We start from the raw sequence: 18,704 nt of genomic DNA, 5'->3' as shown, positions 1-18,704 counted from the left end.
ACCTGCTACTTTTTGTTGCTATGCAAAGGTATTTTGTGTGATTTCCTACAACCCCCTGCTCCCTTTCTCCTAGATTTTAAAAAGAGATCTCTGGGGCTTGAATTTAACAAGCAAAGCTTTGTACTTTGTACTGGTTCGAATTTTCTTGACTAAAGCTGAAGTTGAAAACTTTAATTTGACTTAAGTAGCTTATTAAGTAAAATCGTATTTTTACCTTAAGCAGGTAAGTGAGACAATTATGGCAGTTTTAAGTGTGGCTTTTCTTAAATAGCTGTAACTGTATACTTGCATCTCCATTTTTTCCACTTGACATTTTATGCCATAAAGAAGGTTATTAAAAACAAATGTTTTTCTTTTAAGGTACATTAACTTCTGCCAGATTTATTTGGATATTTTAACTTGTTAATTGAACGTATTTCAGTTTAACGTTTGAAATATGTTTTTGGTTTTTTTAGATTGAATTGATCAGATTTTCATTTTCCTAAAAGATATTCAGACAAATTTAACATTGTCTTTCTTGCCCTACAAACCATATTTACCTGCTTTTTATGTCAAAGTTGTTTATTTTTACAGACATATTAATTAACTAATGTTAAGTATTGTTTATTTTCTTTCCTCAGATTTTGCCAGCTTTATGTGTCCTCATATACCATACGGATATAAACGTAAGTTAAGACGCAGCTTAAATGTGGGATTTTGCTCTTGATGGGACTGAAAGGGTTTTTATGTAAGTGTCAGCATACATTTTATCAACTTGTCAAGTTTCGACAATGTATTTACAGTTTTCAGAAATAGGATTAAGCTTAAATTAGGTTTATAGCTTAAATCTGTAAGCAGTAACAGCCAGACAGCAAAAATGCTCACTTTTGAGAAATTACTGCATATGTAGTTTATTTCTGTCATTATTAAGTAGTGTTTTTAAGCCTTAATATTTGTAAAGCAGTAAAACCTCGTGAAACACCTTACTTTTTAAAAAAATCTCACTGGTTCTTATAACAGATAGGCTAGATATTATTCCCCCCATTTTATAGAATGAGAAGAAACAGACTCTCAGAGAGAGGTTAAATGACTTATCTAAAGTGGAAGAGCTTAGTAAGGGTCAGAGTCAATATTCATACTGAAGTCTTCTCATAATAGGTCTTGGGTACTTGTCACAAAACCATGCTGCCTTTTTATGCTACAGCCTTTTTAGATATAGTATTGAAGAATATATAGTTTTAAATGCAAGGCATTTTTAGGTGATTTTTTTTTTCATTATATTCAGATTTAGTGAAGCATTTACTGTCGACATTCTGGCAAGTTTGATACTATCTAGGCAATCTGAAAATTCTCCTAAATGCAGTAAGGTTAATTGTTACTTTTCCATGGAGTAAAACAGTGGATAAATTTCGGTGACTAGTGTTGATCCAGTTTCTTTTATTCTAACATCTCTCTCTGATTTGTTGTATATTTGTGTTTTTGTAATCTTATCTTTATTTACATACACATAACATGTACGTACATATGTGTATATGTGTGGCAGAATTGTGAATTATGTGTAATTTATCATTGGGACAAAGAAAATACATCTTTGCTTACCTTTCTCACAAGGCAATATAATTTGTATATAAAAATTGTATCACATTACTCTAGCTCATTTGCAGATTTTAAGCTCTTAGGATGGAATCTTTTAAAGGTAGCTAAAGTCACTTCGTGTTTGACACAGCCTAAAATGTCATTAAAATGAAGTAAAACATGTTTATATGCTGTCTTATTTCCAAAATGGATATAAAGTGACTTAACAAAAGACATGTAAGATAATATCTGTAAAGGAAAAAGTAAAATTTTTACAGAAATTTAGTTGTTGCTATTGAAAGTTAAGTTTAGTTGTAAGCTTTCTGACAGCAAAGATTAAAAGGGGAATAAGCAAAATATCTGCTGTTTGCCTCAGGACTTTCCCCCAGAACATTATAGAATTAATTTTAGACAAATAAAAGCTTTCACCATCTGTTGGTTGTGTTTATGTGAAAGCTGGGGTATTAAAGTGGCAGTGTACTGTAGTTACAGGTATATTAGTCAAGTTTAGCAAACACTCACAAATTGTTCCACTTAAAGCCAGAATTGTGCCATGAATCGTACACTCAGTGATAAGACATAAAGAGACCGTGCCGTCTAAGACCTTAACATTAAAAACGTAAAAAGAGTTAAAAGGAAAGAACTTATGTCAAGAAATTGCTGTGCTGGATCTCTCTGTAGACTCCTTTTATCTTACCAGTATCCTTGTGAGATAAGTTTTATTCTCCTATTTTACAAATACAGAGATTGAAACCCAGTAAAGTTAAATAATCTTTCTAAGGTCATGCAATGAATGAGAGCCATACCTGAGAACTGAAGCCAGGTCCAAGGCCTGTGCTTTTTCATACCATGATCACATATTCAGTGTAATCCATAGGCTCACAGTGAAAAAAAAAAAAAAATCATACCACGAGCACATAAACACAAAACATGGTATGAAAGCCAACAAGAAAAAAAGTAAGAGCAATGACCAAAGTGCTATATTATGGAAGCACAGATAATTTTGCTGGCGAAGCAGAAAGCTTCATTGACAAAGGAACATTTGAGACAAGCATTATAAGGAGACAGAAGTGGGGACAGAGTCAGAGATTATAGTGTTCATAGTTAGCATTTATTGAGTTTAAAATCTGCCAGGCACTGTTTTAAGCACTTTTGCTATGTTAACCCATTTAATTCTTACAGAAGTCTTGTGAGATTGGTATTCTCATTATCTCCATCATCTACAAACGTTGTAAAAGAAGCAGAGGTACTTAAGTAATTTGTCTCGCGTCATATAACTAGGATGAATAGGATTTTCACAGGTTGAGAGAAAGTCATTTCAAGAACACGGGGGAAGATATTAAGGACTCAAGAATACATGGAGGTTTAAGAGAATACAGGTAGATAACAACCTAATACATTTGCTAAGGAGTTAATTTGCAGAGTCTTTGATTCTTTTTTTTTTTTTTTTTTTTTTTTCTTTTTTTTCCGAGATGGAGTCTTGCTCTGTCACCCAGGCTGGAGTGCAGTGGCGCGATCTAGGCTCACTGCAACCTCCGCCTCCCGGGTTCAAGGGATTCTCCTGCCTCAGCCTCTCCAGTAGCTGGGATTACAGTGCACACCACCATTCCCTGCTAATTTTTTATATGAGTTTTTGATTCTATGTTAAAAGAGTTTTAAGTTTATCTTGTAATGAGTGCAGAGTCATTGTAGATTTTTTAAATCAGGAAATGATATTTCTGTTTTATACAGATAAAATTATCTGTAACAGACAAATAGCACAGCAAAGGTATGGAAGGTTTGACTTAGGGAAAGTTTGACTGTAGGTAGATGTATTTTGCTATCATAATAGGTTTAGGGAAGTTGATGAAGGCATGGACTATTACTAAATTGCAATAATAGGAATGGTTAAGGGAGAAAAAACTTTTGAGTGTTAGGAAATAAAGTGAGTAGAACTTGGAACTTGTTGTTCCTCAGTGGTGGTATTTTCCAAAAGCGAAAGACAATACAGATTTTGGATTTGTCAGTATTTAAGGGATTGATGAAAACCTGGGCATTGAATGAGATCGCCTGGGGGAGGCTGTATTTCAGAAGGAGGGCTAAAAATGTAACTCAGGAATTCCCGACATTTCAGGAATGGCAGCAAGGGAAGAAGAACCAACAAAGGAGTTTTTAAAAGCAGTATGATGATGGTGGGCACGGTGGCTCACATTTGTAATCCTAGCACTTTGGAAGGCTGAGGACGGCGGATCACTTGAGGTCAGGAGTTTGAGACCAGCCCGGCCAACATAGCAAAACCCCGTCTCTACTAAAAATACAAAAATTAGGTGGGCATCGTGGTGCGTGCCTGTAATCCCAGCTACTTGGGAGGCTGGGGCAGGAGAATCACTTGAGTCGGGGAGGTGGAGGTTGCAGTGCACCAAGATCACGCCACTGCACTCCCACGTGGGCAACAGAGCGAGATGCTGTGTTTAAAAAATAAATAAATAAAATTAACGTAGTGTGATAGAAGCATAAACTGTGGAACAAATGTGGGGAAAAAATAAGGCAGAGATTTAATAGATTCTAGATCATATAGTCTTGTCTAAAGAACTACATATCCTTTTTGTGTAGCAGATAAGGAGCCAGGGAATAAATGGTCAAATTTTTATTTTGGGTCGATAGCTCAAAGGCTAATATAGATCAAAGGCAAGAAAATCACTTGAGCCCAGGAGTTCAAGCTCAGCCTAGGCAACATACTGGGACCCCATCTCTAAAAATAAAAAATTAGAGAGTACGAGTGTCTGCAGTTTCAGGGTGCCTAACACCCAGCTGTAGCTTACCTTCTCCCAGCCTTTGAGATATTGTCATGGAGACCCCACTGAAAACCATTAGTTGATCTCAGTCTACAATTTCATTATTATATTAGTTAGAAAAAAAAATAGTTTTCTGCTAATAGTAGTGACCATGTAATGGAGAAACATCTTAAGGCATCATGTCGTTTTGCACAGGATTCTGTTTTGTGGACACAGTTTATTTAAACACACTATTATGGATAGGCATTTAGGCTATTTCCTGAATTTTGCAAATGTGAAAGTATTATTCCAATGACTATTGTGTGTTTTCATATTATTGGAGGTGTATCTTCAGGGTATATTCTTAGAAGCAGGATTGCTGGGTCAAGAGTGAATGCATTTGTAATTTCATTGCATACTGCCCAATTCCCTGCTGTAAGAGTTGTGCTATTTTGCCTTGGTATTTGGGAAGGTTTGTATTCTTGTTCTAGTGGTTGCCTTTATTGTGGTTGCCCTTATTCTTATATCTTTTCTTTTTTACTGTTTTGATAGTTTTAAACGACATTTTTCGACTCCTTTATCTGTTATGTAGTGTATGCAGTATGCATTCAAAAGTGAAAGTGACTTTCTCAGTATCCTTGCCAATAGAGTGTGTTGTCACATTTAAAATTTTTGCTCATCTGATAGGTGAGAAATAGTATCTCAGTTTTAATTTGCATTTTACTTTTTATGAATGATGTTGAACATTATTTCATTTGTTTAAGGGCCATTTTAATTTGTATCTTTGCGAACAGACTAGTCATATTTACTGTCTGTTTTTCTGTAGGATTTTTGGTCTTTTTCTTAGGTTTTAAGAGTTCTTTATATATTAAGGATATTAGCTCTGCCATACTTAAAATACTTCCCTAGTTTGTCTTTTGTCTTTGACTATGATGTTTTGCCATGTGAACTTTTTGTATATAATCAAATTCATCAATTTTTTTAAATTGTATCTACATTTTGTCTGAACTATAGATGTTTTATGTTAGAGAAATATCTGTACATTCCTTTTTTGGGTGTTCTATCAAGGACACTGAAAAAATGTGATGAATTTTTCAGTGTCTATAGAGAAAATTTTATTATTTTTCTCCTTAAATCTATTAATAAAACTTATATTAATGATATTTTTAAAAATTGAACCATCCTTGCATTCTTTGAATCATCTCACTTGATCATTATATGTTAGTTTCTCAATGTAGTATGTGATTCTGTTAATAATATTTTATTTCACATTTTTACATCAGCATTCACATAAGTGATACTGGTTTGCAGTTTAGCTTTTGTTCAATTTATTAGGCAATAATTTACATTAATTACAAATATTAATATTAAATTTAATTATGTTAATACAGGTAGTTAATGGTGCTATAATCATGATGTATTAGGTTTTATACTTTTATTTTATTAAAGTTTAAGTGTTAATGTTATGCTTCCTTCATTTTCTGTTCTCTGGAACAATTTATATAGCATCGAGTCTATCTGACCTTTGAAGATTTGATAGTTTCCCTCTTAAATCCTTTGGGGTTTTGGTATTTTTTTGTGGAGTTAGTTTCATGATAATTTTCTTTATTTTTGATATGGAAGTTGGCTTGTTTAAGTGCTTTCTAAAGGAGGTCAATTTGTATAAACTGTTGTTCTAGTAAATTATTCATTGCATCTACGTTTACTTGCATTAAAGTGTGCAGGGTAGTTTTTTGTTCTAATTTATTATTTTAAGGGTTATTTTATCATTTCTCATTTTGTGTATTTGTGCCCCCTCCCTGCTCTTTTCTAATTAAGTTAGGTAGGACTTTTTCTGTTTCTTAGTTGTTTTTTTTGTTTGTTTTTTGTTTTTTTCAGAGAACCAGGGTTTCAGTTTATTAGTTAGATCTATGATTTTTCTGTTCTTTATCTCATTACTTTTGTATTTTTCATTGACTCATCATAATCACCCAAAATCCATAGTTTACACCGTTGTTCATTCACTCTTGCTGTTGTGCATTCTGTGGGTTCAGACAAATTTGTATAAATTTGTAAGGCTATGAATTTTCCTTTAATCACTGTTTTAAATCTCATAGATTCTGATGTGTGGCATTTTTGAGTTCAATTGAGTGGCAATTTTGTTGAGTTCAGGCCAGGCATTTTGGCTCATGCCTGTAATCCCAGCACTTTGGGAGGCTGAGACGGGCCGATCACCTGAGGTCAGGAGTTTGAGACCAGCCTGGCCAACATTGTGAAACCCCATTTCTACTAAAAACACAAAAATTAGCTGGGTGTGATGGCGCGCGCCTGTAATCCCAGCTACATGGGGCACTGAGGCAGGAGAATCACTTGAACTTAGGAGGCAGAGATTGCAGTGAGCCAAGGTTGTGCTACTACATCCCAGCCCAGGTGACAGAGTGAGACTCTGTCTCAAAAAGAAAAGAAAACTAGAAATTTTGTTGTTGGGTTTTTCTGGGTTTTTTGTGTGTGTGTGTGTGTGTGTGTGTGTGTTTTCACCTAAGAGCTGTTTAATATAAGGCTATTAAATTTCTATATAGAAAAGCCTTTTTGGTTTTCATTTTATTAATGTATAAGTTTATTACCTTGTGATAGGCTTATAATGTTTCTAACTTAGGTAATTTATTGATGTTTTCTTTGAACCTAATAAGATATTTGTACATGTGCAAGTTGTAGTTGCCATTATCAGGGTATAAAGTTCAATATATATTCATAAGAGTTATACCTTTATTTTTTGCCTATTTGACTTCCCTCATATGGCAGTAGTATGTTAAAACCTCCTATTATTAGTATGTTTTTACATATATTTTTGTGTGTGTGTGTGTGTTTATTCTGTGCTTTAAAACAGTGATTGCAGGGCTATTTGGTTAATAGATGTTTATAACTGTTGTATTTTCATGATAAATTGTGGGATTTAACTTTGTAAAATATCCTTTTTTCTTTGTAATGCTTTTTAGCTTAAATTCTACTGGTCTTTTAACAGGATTACAACCTCAGCTTTCTTTTTATCATTTACTTGGCATACTTTTACTCATCCCTTTATTTTTAGCCTTTCCAAATTCTTTGTTTTATGTGTCTCTTGTATACAGCGTGGAATTGGATTTTGTTTTGAGAGCTAGGGCCAATTTGAAAATCTTTTTTTTTTTAATAGGTTAGTTAGGCCCATTCACATAGGTTGATAGATTGATTTGAACTGTCATTTTGTGAAATAATGTCCCTGTTTTTTTTTTTCTCTGCTAAGCATACTTTTGTCTTTTTCAATTTTCTTTTGGTATTTGGGGAGGTTTTTATTTTTGTTCTAGTGGTTACCTTTATTCTTACACCTTTTTAATGCTGTCTTCTTTTTTACTGTTTTGACAGTTTTAAATGATATTTTTTTTACTTCTGTCTCTTACCTGTGCAATGATGCATGAGCTTATTCTATTTTCTCTTTTCTTGCCTCAACCTCCCATTTTTTAATCTGATTCTAGACTTACCTATTTTGCCAAATTTGGAACATATTTCTTCATATTTTTTCAGCTCTGCCTTTCCTTGTAGGGACTCTGAAGACACAAATATTAGATCTATTGTTATTGTGCTGTAAGTTCCTGAGAGTTAATTTCTCTTTAATCTTTTTTTTTTTTTTTTCTGTTATTCAGTTTGGATGATTTCTCTTGATGTATCTTTGGGTTCATTTATTTTTTCCCCCCATCATGTCGGGTTTTTTTGCTGAGAGTTCCCATTTTAAATTTGTTTCAAGTGTGTTCATAATTGTTCACCAGTGCATTTTTATGATAGTTACTTTAAAATCTTATCAAGTCCTTGTCAGGTAATTCCAATATGTGTGTCATCTCAGTATTGGCATCTGTTGACTGTCTTTTCTCTTTTGAGAATTTCCTGGATCTTGGTATGAAGGGTTATTTTCCATTGTAGCCTACACATATTGGTGTTATGCTTTGAGACCCTTGTTTCTAGGTAAATCTAGTTACTGTTACTGCCAGGCTGGGCAGTAGCCAGACTTTGTTCTCACACACAGCATCTGCAGACACCTCCAGCTGGGAGGCCTCCTCACTTCCAGAGTGGGAAATGGGCTGGTAGGTGGGCTCAGCTCTTAGGCCCAGCTTCTATCCTCCAATTTTTGAAGTTTGCAATATTTCTATTTTCCTAAAACCTATAACATTTACAAATTCTTTTTCCACTCTTATCTCCATGTTTGTGTTAGTCCTTGATATACAATTAAATACATTAAATGCTTGTTTATCAATCCTGTTGCTGAAGTTTCCCCAGTCATCTCTTAAATGAAGCTCATGCTGTAGTAAAAGGATCAGCAAAATTTTCTGTAAAGGTTCAGAGAATATTTTATGCTTTACAGGCTATATAGTCTCTCCCACTAAAGTGGACTGCCCTCTCCCCTTCTCTGCTCTCTTTTACGCAGTCTTGAAACAAGAGGTCCAGACAAAAGCTAGAATTTAATTTTTTCTCCTCTTACAGATAATGGAAATTTTTAGTGTTCTCTGACTCTTAGTAATGCTGAAGGGGTGTGGGTTATATGTGTAGTTTTATTTTATTTATTCATCGATATCCTCTTTTGAAGGGTATGTGAATTCAGGTGCCTGCTATTATTTTAGGGCAAAAAGATGTGATGTCTTCAATTTGCATGACCTAATAGGAAACATCTTGATTTTGCATAAGCTACAACCAGTGCTTCTATTCCTCTGTGACAACACCAAGCAATGCCACATACAAGATCTTTGAACTTGAATGAATCACCAGATCGCTAAGCCTGTTTTCTTCTATGTAGTTGCAAAGTTAGGATGGGCATAGGGCATGGTTTATACTCCAGGTTTATACTTCAGTTGGGGACACATTTCAGGAGATTTTCAAACAATTTTTTCCCCAGATGAAGTTAAAGTGCCAAGTCATTTCTTTTATTGGTTTACTTTAGTAGTCTGAAAAATTGTATTGCTAAATATGTTGGAAAACCAGTAGAGTAGATAGATGACCTTTCTGTTCTCTTCTGAACTTGAAACAGTATGGTGTGTTGGCCTTATTCTTGTAAATAGTGTTTTTCTGTGTGATTATTAGGTAGCTAATTTGTGAGGGCAGGGAGAATTACTTTTCTGCCTGTTTTTAAATTCATCTGTCTGATACATAAATGCAGAAGTTGGAATAGAAGTTTTCCCAGACTCCTGTGTCTCATTTTTTGTGAAGAATGATCTGAGGTAGGCATTGAAAGAAAGATAAGGTACTTTCTACTTAATAGATTAATCAGCTAAGCAGATATTTTTGCCGCTAAGCTAAAACTTGAAATTTGGTTACTTTTTCTGTCACTACTCCTGAGGTCTGTTGAACATGTAAAGCATGCAAACAAATGTGTAAAATGGTTTTTCTTTTGGGTTTCCTGTAGATTCTCGTAGACACTGTTTGGGCTCTGTCATACTTGACAGATGGAGGTAATGAGCAGATACAGATGGTTATTGATTCAGGAGTTGTGCCATTTCTTGTGCCCCTTCTGAGCCATCAGGAAGTCAAAGTTCAAGTAAGTATTTTTAAATTTTTCTTATTTGTAAACAGTTGTGTTTGCTATAACCAGTTAACTTGTACAACTAGGCTTTAATTCTATCTGTAAGTGCTTATCCTCCTGATTTCTTCTGCTAGTCTCTGAGCCTGATTTTGTTGATTTCCAAATCTTTATCTCACCCAGTTGCTTTGCTGAGTTCCACACCTGTATAGCCAATTGTTCTTGACCCTTTATACATATCATCTAAGAACTCCTTCAAGCTTTCCGTGGTTAACTAGACAGAAATGAAACGATCATCTCCCACAAACCTGCTCTTCTTCCTTGTCTACCTTCAGTGAACAGCATGGCCTAAGCTAGAAATTTTGATTCCTCCTTGCAATTCCCATTCCGTTACAAAATCATTTGAATTCTTCTTATATAGGTTCAAATCTGTCTCTCCTTATCTATCTAGAACAACAGATTTAGTTCAAGACTCTTTCCCCCAAATAATTGCAATAACCTAATTGCATTTCTTCTTTCTCTCTCCCACTCTAATTAGGGGTAGGCACTTGCTAGATCTGTTCATCCTGCTTCTACCAAAGTGACTTTCTAGGTGGAAGTGTGTGCCCAGTCTAGGCCTTTATTAAAATATTATATATATTTTTTGAGATGGAGTCTTGTTCTGTCACCCAAGCTGGAGTATGGTGGCGCGATCTCTGCTCACTGCAGCCTCTGCCTCTCAGGTTCAAGTGATTCTCCTGCCTCAGCCTTCAGAGTAGCTGGGATTACAGGCATGCACCATCACACCAGCTAATTTTTCTATTTTTAGTAGAGATGGAGTTTCACTATGTTGCCCAGGCTGGTCTTAAACTCCTGACCTCAGGTGATTCCCCCTACCTCAGCCTCCCAAAGTGCTGGGATTATAGGCATGAGCCACCATGCCCAGCCTTAAGAAACTGGACTTCTAAAATTTTAATTTCCTTTTATTTTTTTAATCTTTTTCCAACCAATTTTCACACAATTTTTTTTTCATAAAGTGTCAGTTTTTCACAAGAGACTATTTAAAATTCAGAATTGCTCTCAGACTGCTTGGTGCTTTGTGAAAGGATGAAATAAGTGTTATTTACACCTTGCATTTTTACTTTTTCTCAGGATTATGAAAAATATAGAATCAGTCTTATAAACAAATAAATTTATAGAAAATATTTTATCCCCACCCTAGACAGCAGCCCTCAGAGCAGTTGGCAACATAGTGACTGGCACCGACGAGCAGACCCAGGTTGTTCTCAATTGTGATGTCCTGTCACACTTCCCAAATCTCTTATCACACCCAAAAGAGAAGATAAATAAGGTAAGGCATATAATGTCCTCATTATGCTATTTCTTTCTATGTCTCATTTTTAACTGTCTCCTTGTTTTTATTGCTACTTGTATGTTTTTCTTAAAAGCCACTGCAGTGAAGATGAGAATTATTTTAAATCACCTCTGCAAATGTTTTTCTTCAACTTTTTTTTTTTTTTTTTTTGAGACAGAATCTGTCTGTTGCCTAGGCTGGAGTGCAGTGGCACGATCTCGGCTCACTGCAACCTCTGCCTCCTGGGTTCAAGCGATTCTCCTGCCTCAGCCTCCCAAGAAGCTGGGACTACAGGTGCCTGCCACCACGCCTAGCTAATTTTTGTATTTTTAGTAGAGACGGGGTTTCACCATATTGGCCAGGCTGGTCTCGAACTCCTGACCTTGTGATCCGCCTGTTTCAGCCCCACAAAGTGCTGGGATTACAGGCGTGAGCCACCGCGCCCAGCCTTTTTCAACTTTTAATCGCTTCTGGTAGGTGCTGCCCTGATCATCACAGAGTAAAAATCATTTTTAGACTACCTGTGTTTCTATTTAAGTAGACTGAGCATAGCAACAATCATTAAATTAGTAGCCACTTGAAAGTGCAGACAAAATCTGCCATTTGAATGGGCTGGTATTTTTGTTAAACAAACAGATCATAAAAATTTTGATCTCCCAGCAAAATTAGATTGGACCCAAAGACGAGGTGCCTAAATTCAAGGATCATAAAAAATTACTCTTTTTAAGATTTCAAGCTTCATAGACAAGTTTATTATTAATTGTGTAATATGTACTTACCAGTATGTAATAAGTCTTCATGTCTGACTTATTTCATCTAGCATGTTTTCAAGGTTCATTCATTTTGCAGCATGTGTCAGAACTTCATTCTTTCTATGGCTGAATAAATATTCCATTGTATGTATACACCACATTTTGTTTTTACATTCTTCTGTTGATGGACACTTGGGTTGTTTCCATCTTTTCACTATTATGAATAATGCTGCAGTGAACATTGGCATACAAATACCTATTTGAGTTCCCGCTTTCAATTTCTTTGGATATATAACTGCGAGTAGAATTGCTCGATCATATGTTAATTCTGGGTTTAGCTTTTTGAGGAACCACCAAACCGTTTTCCTTTGCGGCTGCACTGTTTTACATTCCCACCAGCAGTGTTACTAGAATTCTAATTTCTCCACATCCTAGTAGATGTGAAGTGGTGTCTCATTGTGGTTTAAATTTACATTTAGTTGGCCGGGCATGGTGGCTCACGCCTGTAATCCCAGCACTCTGGGAGGCCGAGGTGGGCAGATCACGAGGTCAGGAGATTGAGACCATCCTGGCTAACACAGTGAAACCCCGTCTCTACTAAAAGTACAAAAAATTAGCCGGGTGTGGTGGCAGACGCCTGTAGTCCCAACTACTCAGGAGGCTGAGGCAGGAGAATGGCATGAACCCAGGAGGTGGAGTTTGCAGTGAGCCAAGTTTGTGCCACTGCATTCCAGCCTGGGCGACAGAGCGAGACGCTGTCTCAAAAAAAAAGGAAAAAAGAAAAAAATAAATAAATTTACATTTAGTTTACTAAAGTTTTGTCTGCCTAATATACTACCATCACCCAAACCCAGCAGAACTGATCATTTCTTCTTCGTCGTCATAACTATATTTATATAGTTGCTTGAGTATAATTTGACTGTTGGGTTCTTATAGAAAAGTATGGTGTCAAAAAACACATTTTATAGATACATTTGTTCCAGTAAAGAGAAAGAAGCCAGAGACTTTCAGACTCTGGGCCAGTTATTTTTACTATAGAAATTTTTAACAATATAGGTGATTTTTTTTTTTAGCTAAATGAATATATTGCATAATTGGAAACAACTGAGAAGTAAGGAAGCTGGGCAGAAGTCAGCAGAGAAAGGTTCCGGCCTGTGATGTAGTATGCTTTTAAGTGAGGGTATTGTGGGGGTAGAGGAAAATTTCATAGAAATGCTGTCTCAACTTCAGCAAGCAATTAGTTACTTCAAAAATTTTTTGGCTTGAAAATTTGTTACTTGCATTTTGAGACCATCATGGGACCCTGGAAGTAGAAGTTACCAACTTGATTTTCTTCCCTCAGCATTTCTCTTTGAAACTTTTTAAATCTACAAAAAATGTGCAAGAATAGTATAGTGAACACCCATGTACTCTAAACACAGATTTGGCAATTATTAAAAACTTACCACAGTTGGATGGCAAAATAAATTCAGTTGTGGAAGAGGAAGATACACATGTGATACTAACCTGTAAACAGCTCACAGACGTGTTTATGACTTATAAATCCTTTAGTTTTAGAATATTTATGTTATATAGACCCATGCTAGACTAGTTAGATGGTTAATTTCTATGGAATACTTGAATGACTGTATCTTGTGAGTAAATGTTTTTAAAATTAAAAAAAAATCACCTTTATTAGAAGTAGTTTTTAAGTAGTTTTAGAAATTCAGTTGTATAGTGGCTGGGCGCAGTGGCTCACGCCTGTAATCCCAGCACTTTGGGAGGCCTAGGCGGGTGGATCACGAGGTCAGGAGATCGAGACCATCCTGGCTAACACGGTGAAACCCCATCTCTACTAAAAGTAGAAGAAAATTAGCCGGGCGTGGTGACGGGTGCCTGTAGTCCCAGCTACTCGGGAGACTGAGGCAGGAGAATGGCGTGAACCTGGGAGGCGGAGCTTGCAGTGAGCCGAGATCACACCACTGCACTCCAACCTGGGCGACAGAGCGGGACTCCGTCTCAAAAAAAAAAAGAAAAGAAAAAAGAAATTCAGTTGTATATTTATTGCTGTCTTTTAGAGGAAGCTAATGCACAGACATGTAAGCTCCATGAATAAAGATTTCTGTTTTGTTCACTTCTATAAAATCACCATTTCCTAGAATAATGCCTAGCTTATAGTAGGCCTATATATTAATGAATGGATAAATGCCAGGTTATTGGAGCCCAAATATAATTAATGGAAATTTCCTTATAACTTGTTTAAAATAGAAGATTTTGTATACCTAATCACTTTTTAGATGCAGTCTCTTTAACGTAATTTAGGTGATTTTGTTATTGTCTATATAAAATATATTAGAAAGGCATTAAAGGTATTATTTTTCAAATAAAGGTGCCCTATATTTTGTTCAATTATAGGAAGCAGTGTGGTTCCTTTCCAACATAACAGCAGGCAACCAGCAACAAGTTCAAGCTGTAATAGATGCTGGATTAATTCCTATGATTATTCATCAGCTTGCTAAGGTTGGTCATATTATGAGTTCACCGTGTCTATTAATCTGTTAATAACCAAGACTTTTTGGATAAAGAGTCCATTTTATCATCTCATTTTTAACCCTCAGGGGGACTTTGGAACACAAAAAGAAGCTGCTTGGGCAATCAGCAACTTAACAATAAGTGGCAGAAAAGATCAGGTGAGCTTGAAAACATGTAACTGTCATGATTGTTAATACTGGAAAGCATGCTACTCTCTTATGTTTAGTAGTTGCTGACTGTATTGTGTTCTTTTTGGGGAAAAGATAATTATTATTATTTTAAGAGATGGAGTCTCGCTATGTTGCCCAGGCTAGAGTGCAGTTGCTATTCACAGGCGTGACCATAACGCACTAAGCCTCCAACTCCTGGGCTCAAGATAGCCTCCTGCCTCAGCCTTCCATGTAGCACGACACCGTACTGGGAAATAGATAATTATGTAAATAAAAATATTTCTTCTCTTTTGTTGTCTAGGTTGAGTACCTTGTACAGCAGAATGTAATACCACCGTTCTGTAATTTACTGTCAGTGAAAGATTCTCAAGTGGTTCAGGTGGTTCTAGATGGTCTAAAAAACATTCTGATAATGGCCGGTGATGAAGCAAGCACAATAGCTGAAATAATAGAGGAATGTGGAGGTAAGAGTGGATTGATTGAAGAAGAGTATTTGAGCACTGGAACTCTGAAACATAAGTTCTTTAAAGTCAACTTACTAGACAGAAAATTACTAGGATACGTTGTTTTTAAATGATCACAGTATGTTGCTTTTCTTTATTCACTATGTTTGCATTCCAAGAGGATTTTCCAGAAGACAGTAGTCCATACTTTGCAAAATCTGGTTGTGAAAGTCACTGTATAGCCTTCTAGAGATTGACAACATAGCTTTTTTTTTTTTTTTTTTTTTTTTTTTGAGACAGAATCTTGCTCTGTCACCCAGGCTGGAGTACAGTGGCACAATCTCAGCTCATTGCAACCTCCGCCTCCCGAGTTCAAGCAATTCTCACACCTCAGCCTCCCAAGTAGCTGGGATTACAGGCGCACACCACCACACCCAGCGGATTTTTGTGTTTTTAATAGAGACGAGGTTTCACCATGTTGGCCAGGCTGGTCTCGAACTCCTGACCTCAAGTGATCCACCTGCCTCAGCCTCCCAAAGTGCTGGGATTACAGGCATGAGCCACTGTGCCTGGCCTGACATTGCATTTTAGGAAACACTAATACTTCTCTTGAAGTCACAGTGCATGACAGCAAATTTAAGAGCCCTTACAACCACTACATAAATTTTAAAGCTTTATTTAATCCAGCATTTCTTAAACTTCTTAACAATGAAACACTTTTTTTGTGTGTTATTAGCATGTAATTCTGTGGACCCCACTTTAGGAAATATTATTTCATATAGTTGGAAAAGGTTACTGACTTCTGAGTCACCTAGATATTTTGTTTTAATCTTGTAATGATTCGTATGATTTCCACAACTACATCCTGAAGTTATTACTGTGGCAGTTACTTTGAAATTTTAATGAGAAATAATTGTGATTTGACATACTGTATTATTCTTTAGTTAATGACATGTGAAACATATGTTAAAATTCTGTTTTTAAATGTACATGTTCAATATGTACTAACATGTTTAAACCTTAAATTAGTTTATCATAATGTCATGTTTTAGATTTTACATTTCATTGACTACTTTATATGAATATTCTATTGTTTATTTATTTATTTATTATTTGAAGAGAAAACAAATGCAGTAGTGTCATAGAATACTCAGACTGGGAGGATTTCTTTCTTTCTTTCTATTTATTTATTTATTTATTTATTTATTTATTTATTTAGTTTGAGACAGAGTTTCGCTCTTGTTGCCCAGGCTGGAGTGTAATGGCTCACCGCAACCTCCATCTCCCGGGTTTAAGCAATTCTCCTACCTCAGCCTCCCTAGTATCTGGGATTACAGGCAGGCACCACCACGCCCAGCTAAGTTTTTGTATTTTTAGTAGAGACAGGGTTTCTCCATGTTGGTCAGGCTGCTCTTAAACTCCCAACCTCAGGTGATCTGCCCGCCTCGGCCTCCCAGAGTGCTGGGATTACAGGCGTGAGCCACTGCGCCCAGCCGGGAAGATTTCTTGAGAAGAAATTATCCCAGAGATTTTAAGGAGTCTTGTCCAAGGTGACAGAAGTAGGTTGTGATAGAAGCAAAGTTAAAATCCAGATCTTCTTACTATTAAGATAATTAAAAATTAGCATTGTAGTCAGGTTCATAACTTAACCCAGTAAGTTTGAGCAACTTAGAGAATTATTACTCTTCAGCTTTTTATCAATATAGTTACTTTTGTCTATAGGAGTAATAGTTAGGATACATATTAATAATATTTTATAATTGTATAAAGCACTTTGGCAGCGATTTCCCTCATTCTTCTGGTTTATTAGTATATAAGAAAAAAATGCAACTATTTTAAAATAACCTTCAAAAAGACATTTCAAGGGAGAATATTAAGGTTTGAAATTGATAAACGTGTATATGATGTGTGGAGTAAATATATTGGAAATATAAATGAAGGCATTCTATGATACCTGTTCTGGAAATATTTTCTCCCAGGTTCATTGTGGCTATAGGACATAAGACCTCTATTCATTTTTTAAAGAAAGTTTTTCAAAATTTAAATCTTCATCTTTTTTTTTTTATAATCTTTTATACCAATTATAAGGTTCTAAAAACTCATTTTGTGGTTATATAAAAGTAATAACATTTGGAAAACAAAGAGAAAGATACAAATTACTTTATGAGGCAGTAAGATTAATAAAATTGGCCGGGTGCGGTGGCTCACTCCTGTAATCCCAGCACTTTGGGAGGCCAAGGCGGGCGAATCATGAGGTCAGGAGTTCGAGACCAGCCTGGCCAACATGGTGAAACCCCGTCTCTACTAAAAACACAAAAAATTAGCTGGGCATAGTGGTGGGCCCCTGTAATCCCAGCTACTTGGGAGGCTGAGGCAGGAGACACTTGAACCCAGGAGGTGGAGGTTGCAGTGAGCCGAGATCATGTCACTGCACTCCAGCCCTGGCTACAGAGTGAGACTCTGTCTCAAAAAATAAAAAAAAATAAAAAAAATAAAAAAGCCCAGGCGCGGTGGCTCACGCCTGTAATCCCAGCACTTTGGGAGGCTGAGGTGGGCGGATCACGAGGTCAGGAGATCAAGATCCTCCTGGCTAACACAGTGAAACCCCGCCTCTACTAAAAATAGAAAAACTTAGCCAGGCGTGGTGGCAGGCGCCTATAGTCCCAGCTACTTGGGAGGCTGAGGCGGGAGAATGGCATGAACCCAGGAGGCGGAGCTTGCAGTGAGTCGAGATCACGCCTCTGCACTCCAGCCCAGGTTACAGAGCGAGACTAGGTCTCAAAAAAAAAAAAAAAAAGATTAGTAAAATTATATTAAAGCAGTGTGGGGAAGTTGGTTCTAGTACTGTCACAAACTTGCCATATAACTTGAAATAAGTCTCTTTATATATTTATGCCACAGCTTCCCTCTGTCAAATGGATTGTTTGGGTGTTTTGTTAGACTGTCTGCCTCCGGGATCCAGGTACCTCAAGGGCTTCTAAGAAGGAAAAAATTAGTGGGATTCTGGTCCTCCAACTAGAAGCAGCCCCGTGTTTTGTCTGTTTTTTAGACAAACCACCATCTTAGATGGGAGAGCAGTGTGTTCTGAGTTCCTTAGGATTTCTTCATGATTAAAATGAGCGTGGTTTTGATTAGTATCTCTTTATCAATTAACCAGTTATTTTGATTATTTTATTCTTACCAGGTTTGGAGAAAATTGAAGTTTTACAGCAACATGAAAACGAAGACATATATAAATTAGCATTTGAAATCATAGATCAGTATTTCTCTGGTGATGATGTAAGTAGATATTAAAATAGGGTGTGTCTTCATGTAAATGAAAACCTATACACGATGTAAATTTACTAAGTTTTCCTTTTATTATTAGGATGACATAAGTTTGTACTGTATTTCTATTAGACATTTCATCAGTCACTTTCTCTTAAATACTTTGAAACTTCATTATAAGGTAAAGTTGTAAAAACAGTTCTTGTTTCATTTGTAATCTATTAACTAGGAAGAAATAGTAATTATATAAGTGATGTATGTTCAGATAAGTTAAATAAATCTAGGTCCCAGATACAGAAACTTAACGATGCAGTTTTGAAATGTGTTAAATTTTAAATTGTTAAATTTCTTAATAAAATTATTGATTTACTCGAATATTTTTAGTTGATTAAAGCATTCACAT

General features: G+C 36.0%; 1 protein-coding gene across 2 annotated transcripts in view; it reads left to right on the top strand.

Moving 5' to 3' along the window:
• Nucleotides 1-18,704, top strand: part of KPNA3 (karyopherin subunit alpha 3) — a 91,938-nt gene that overhangs the window by 70,567 nt on the left and 2,667 nt on the right. For both annotated transcript variants that reach the window (XM_024230879.3, XM_054529538.2), the window contains exons 10-16: nt 621-665; nt 9,712-9,843; nt 11,027-11,155; nt 14,305-14,409; nt 14,508-14,579; nt 14,893-15,055; nt 18,219-18,313. In XM_024230879.3, the coding sequence (XP_024086647.1) occupies nt 621-665; nt 9,712-9,843; nt 11,027-11,155; nt 14,305-14,409; nt 14,508-14,579; nt 14,893-15,055; nt 18,219-18,313 (741 nt within the window). The remainder of the gene's footprint in view (nt 1-620; nt 666-9,711; nt 9,844-11,026; nt 11,156-14,304; nt 14,410-14,507; nt 14,580-14,892; nt 15,056-18,218; nt 18,314-18,704) is intronic.

Source organism: Pongo abelii, chromosome 14, assembly GCF_028885655.2.
Source record: "Pongo abelii isolate AG06213 chromosome 14, NHGRI_mPonAbe1-v2.0_pri, whole genome shotgun sequence".
NCBI lineage: Eukaryota > Metazoa > Chordata > Mammalia > Primates > Hominidae > Pongo > Pongo abelii.
This window is presented reverse-complemented; position numbering and strand designations above follow the sequence as displayed.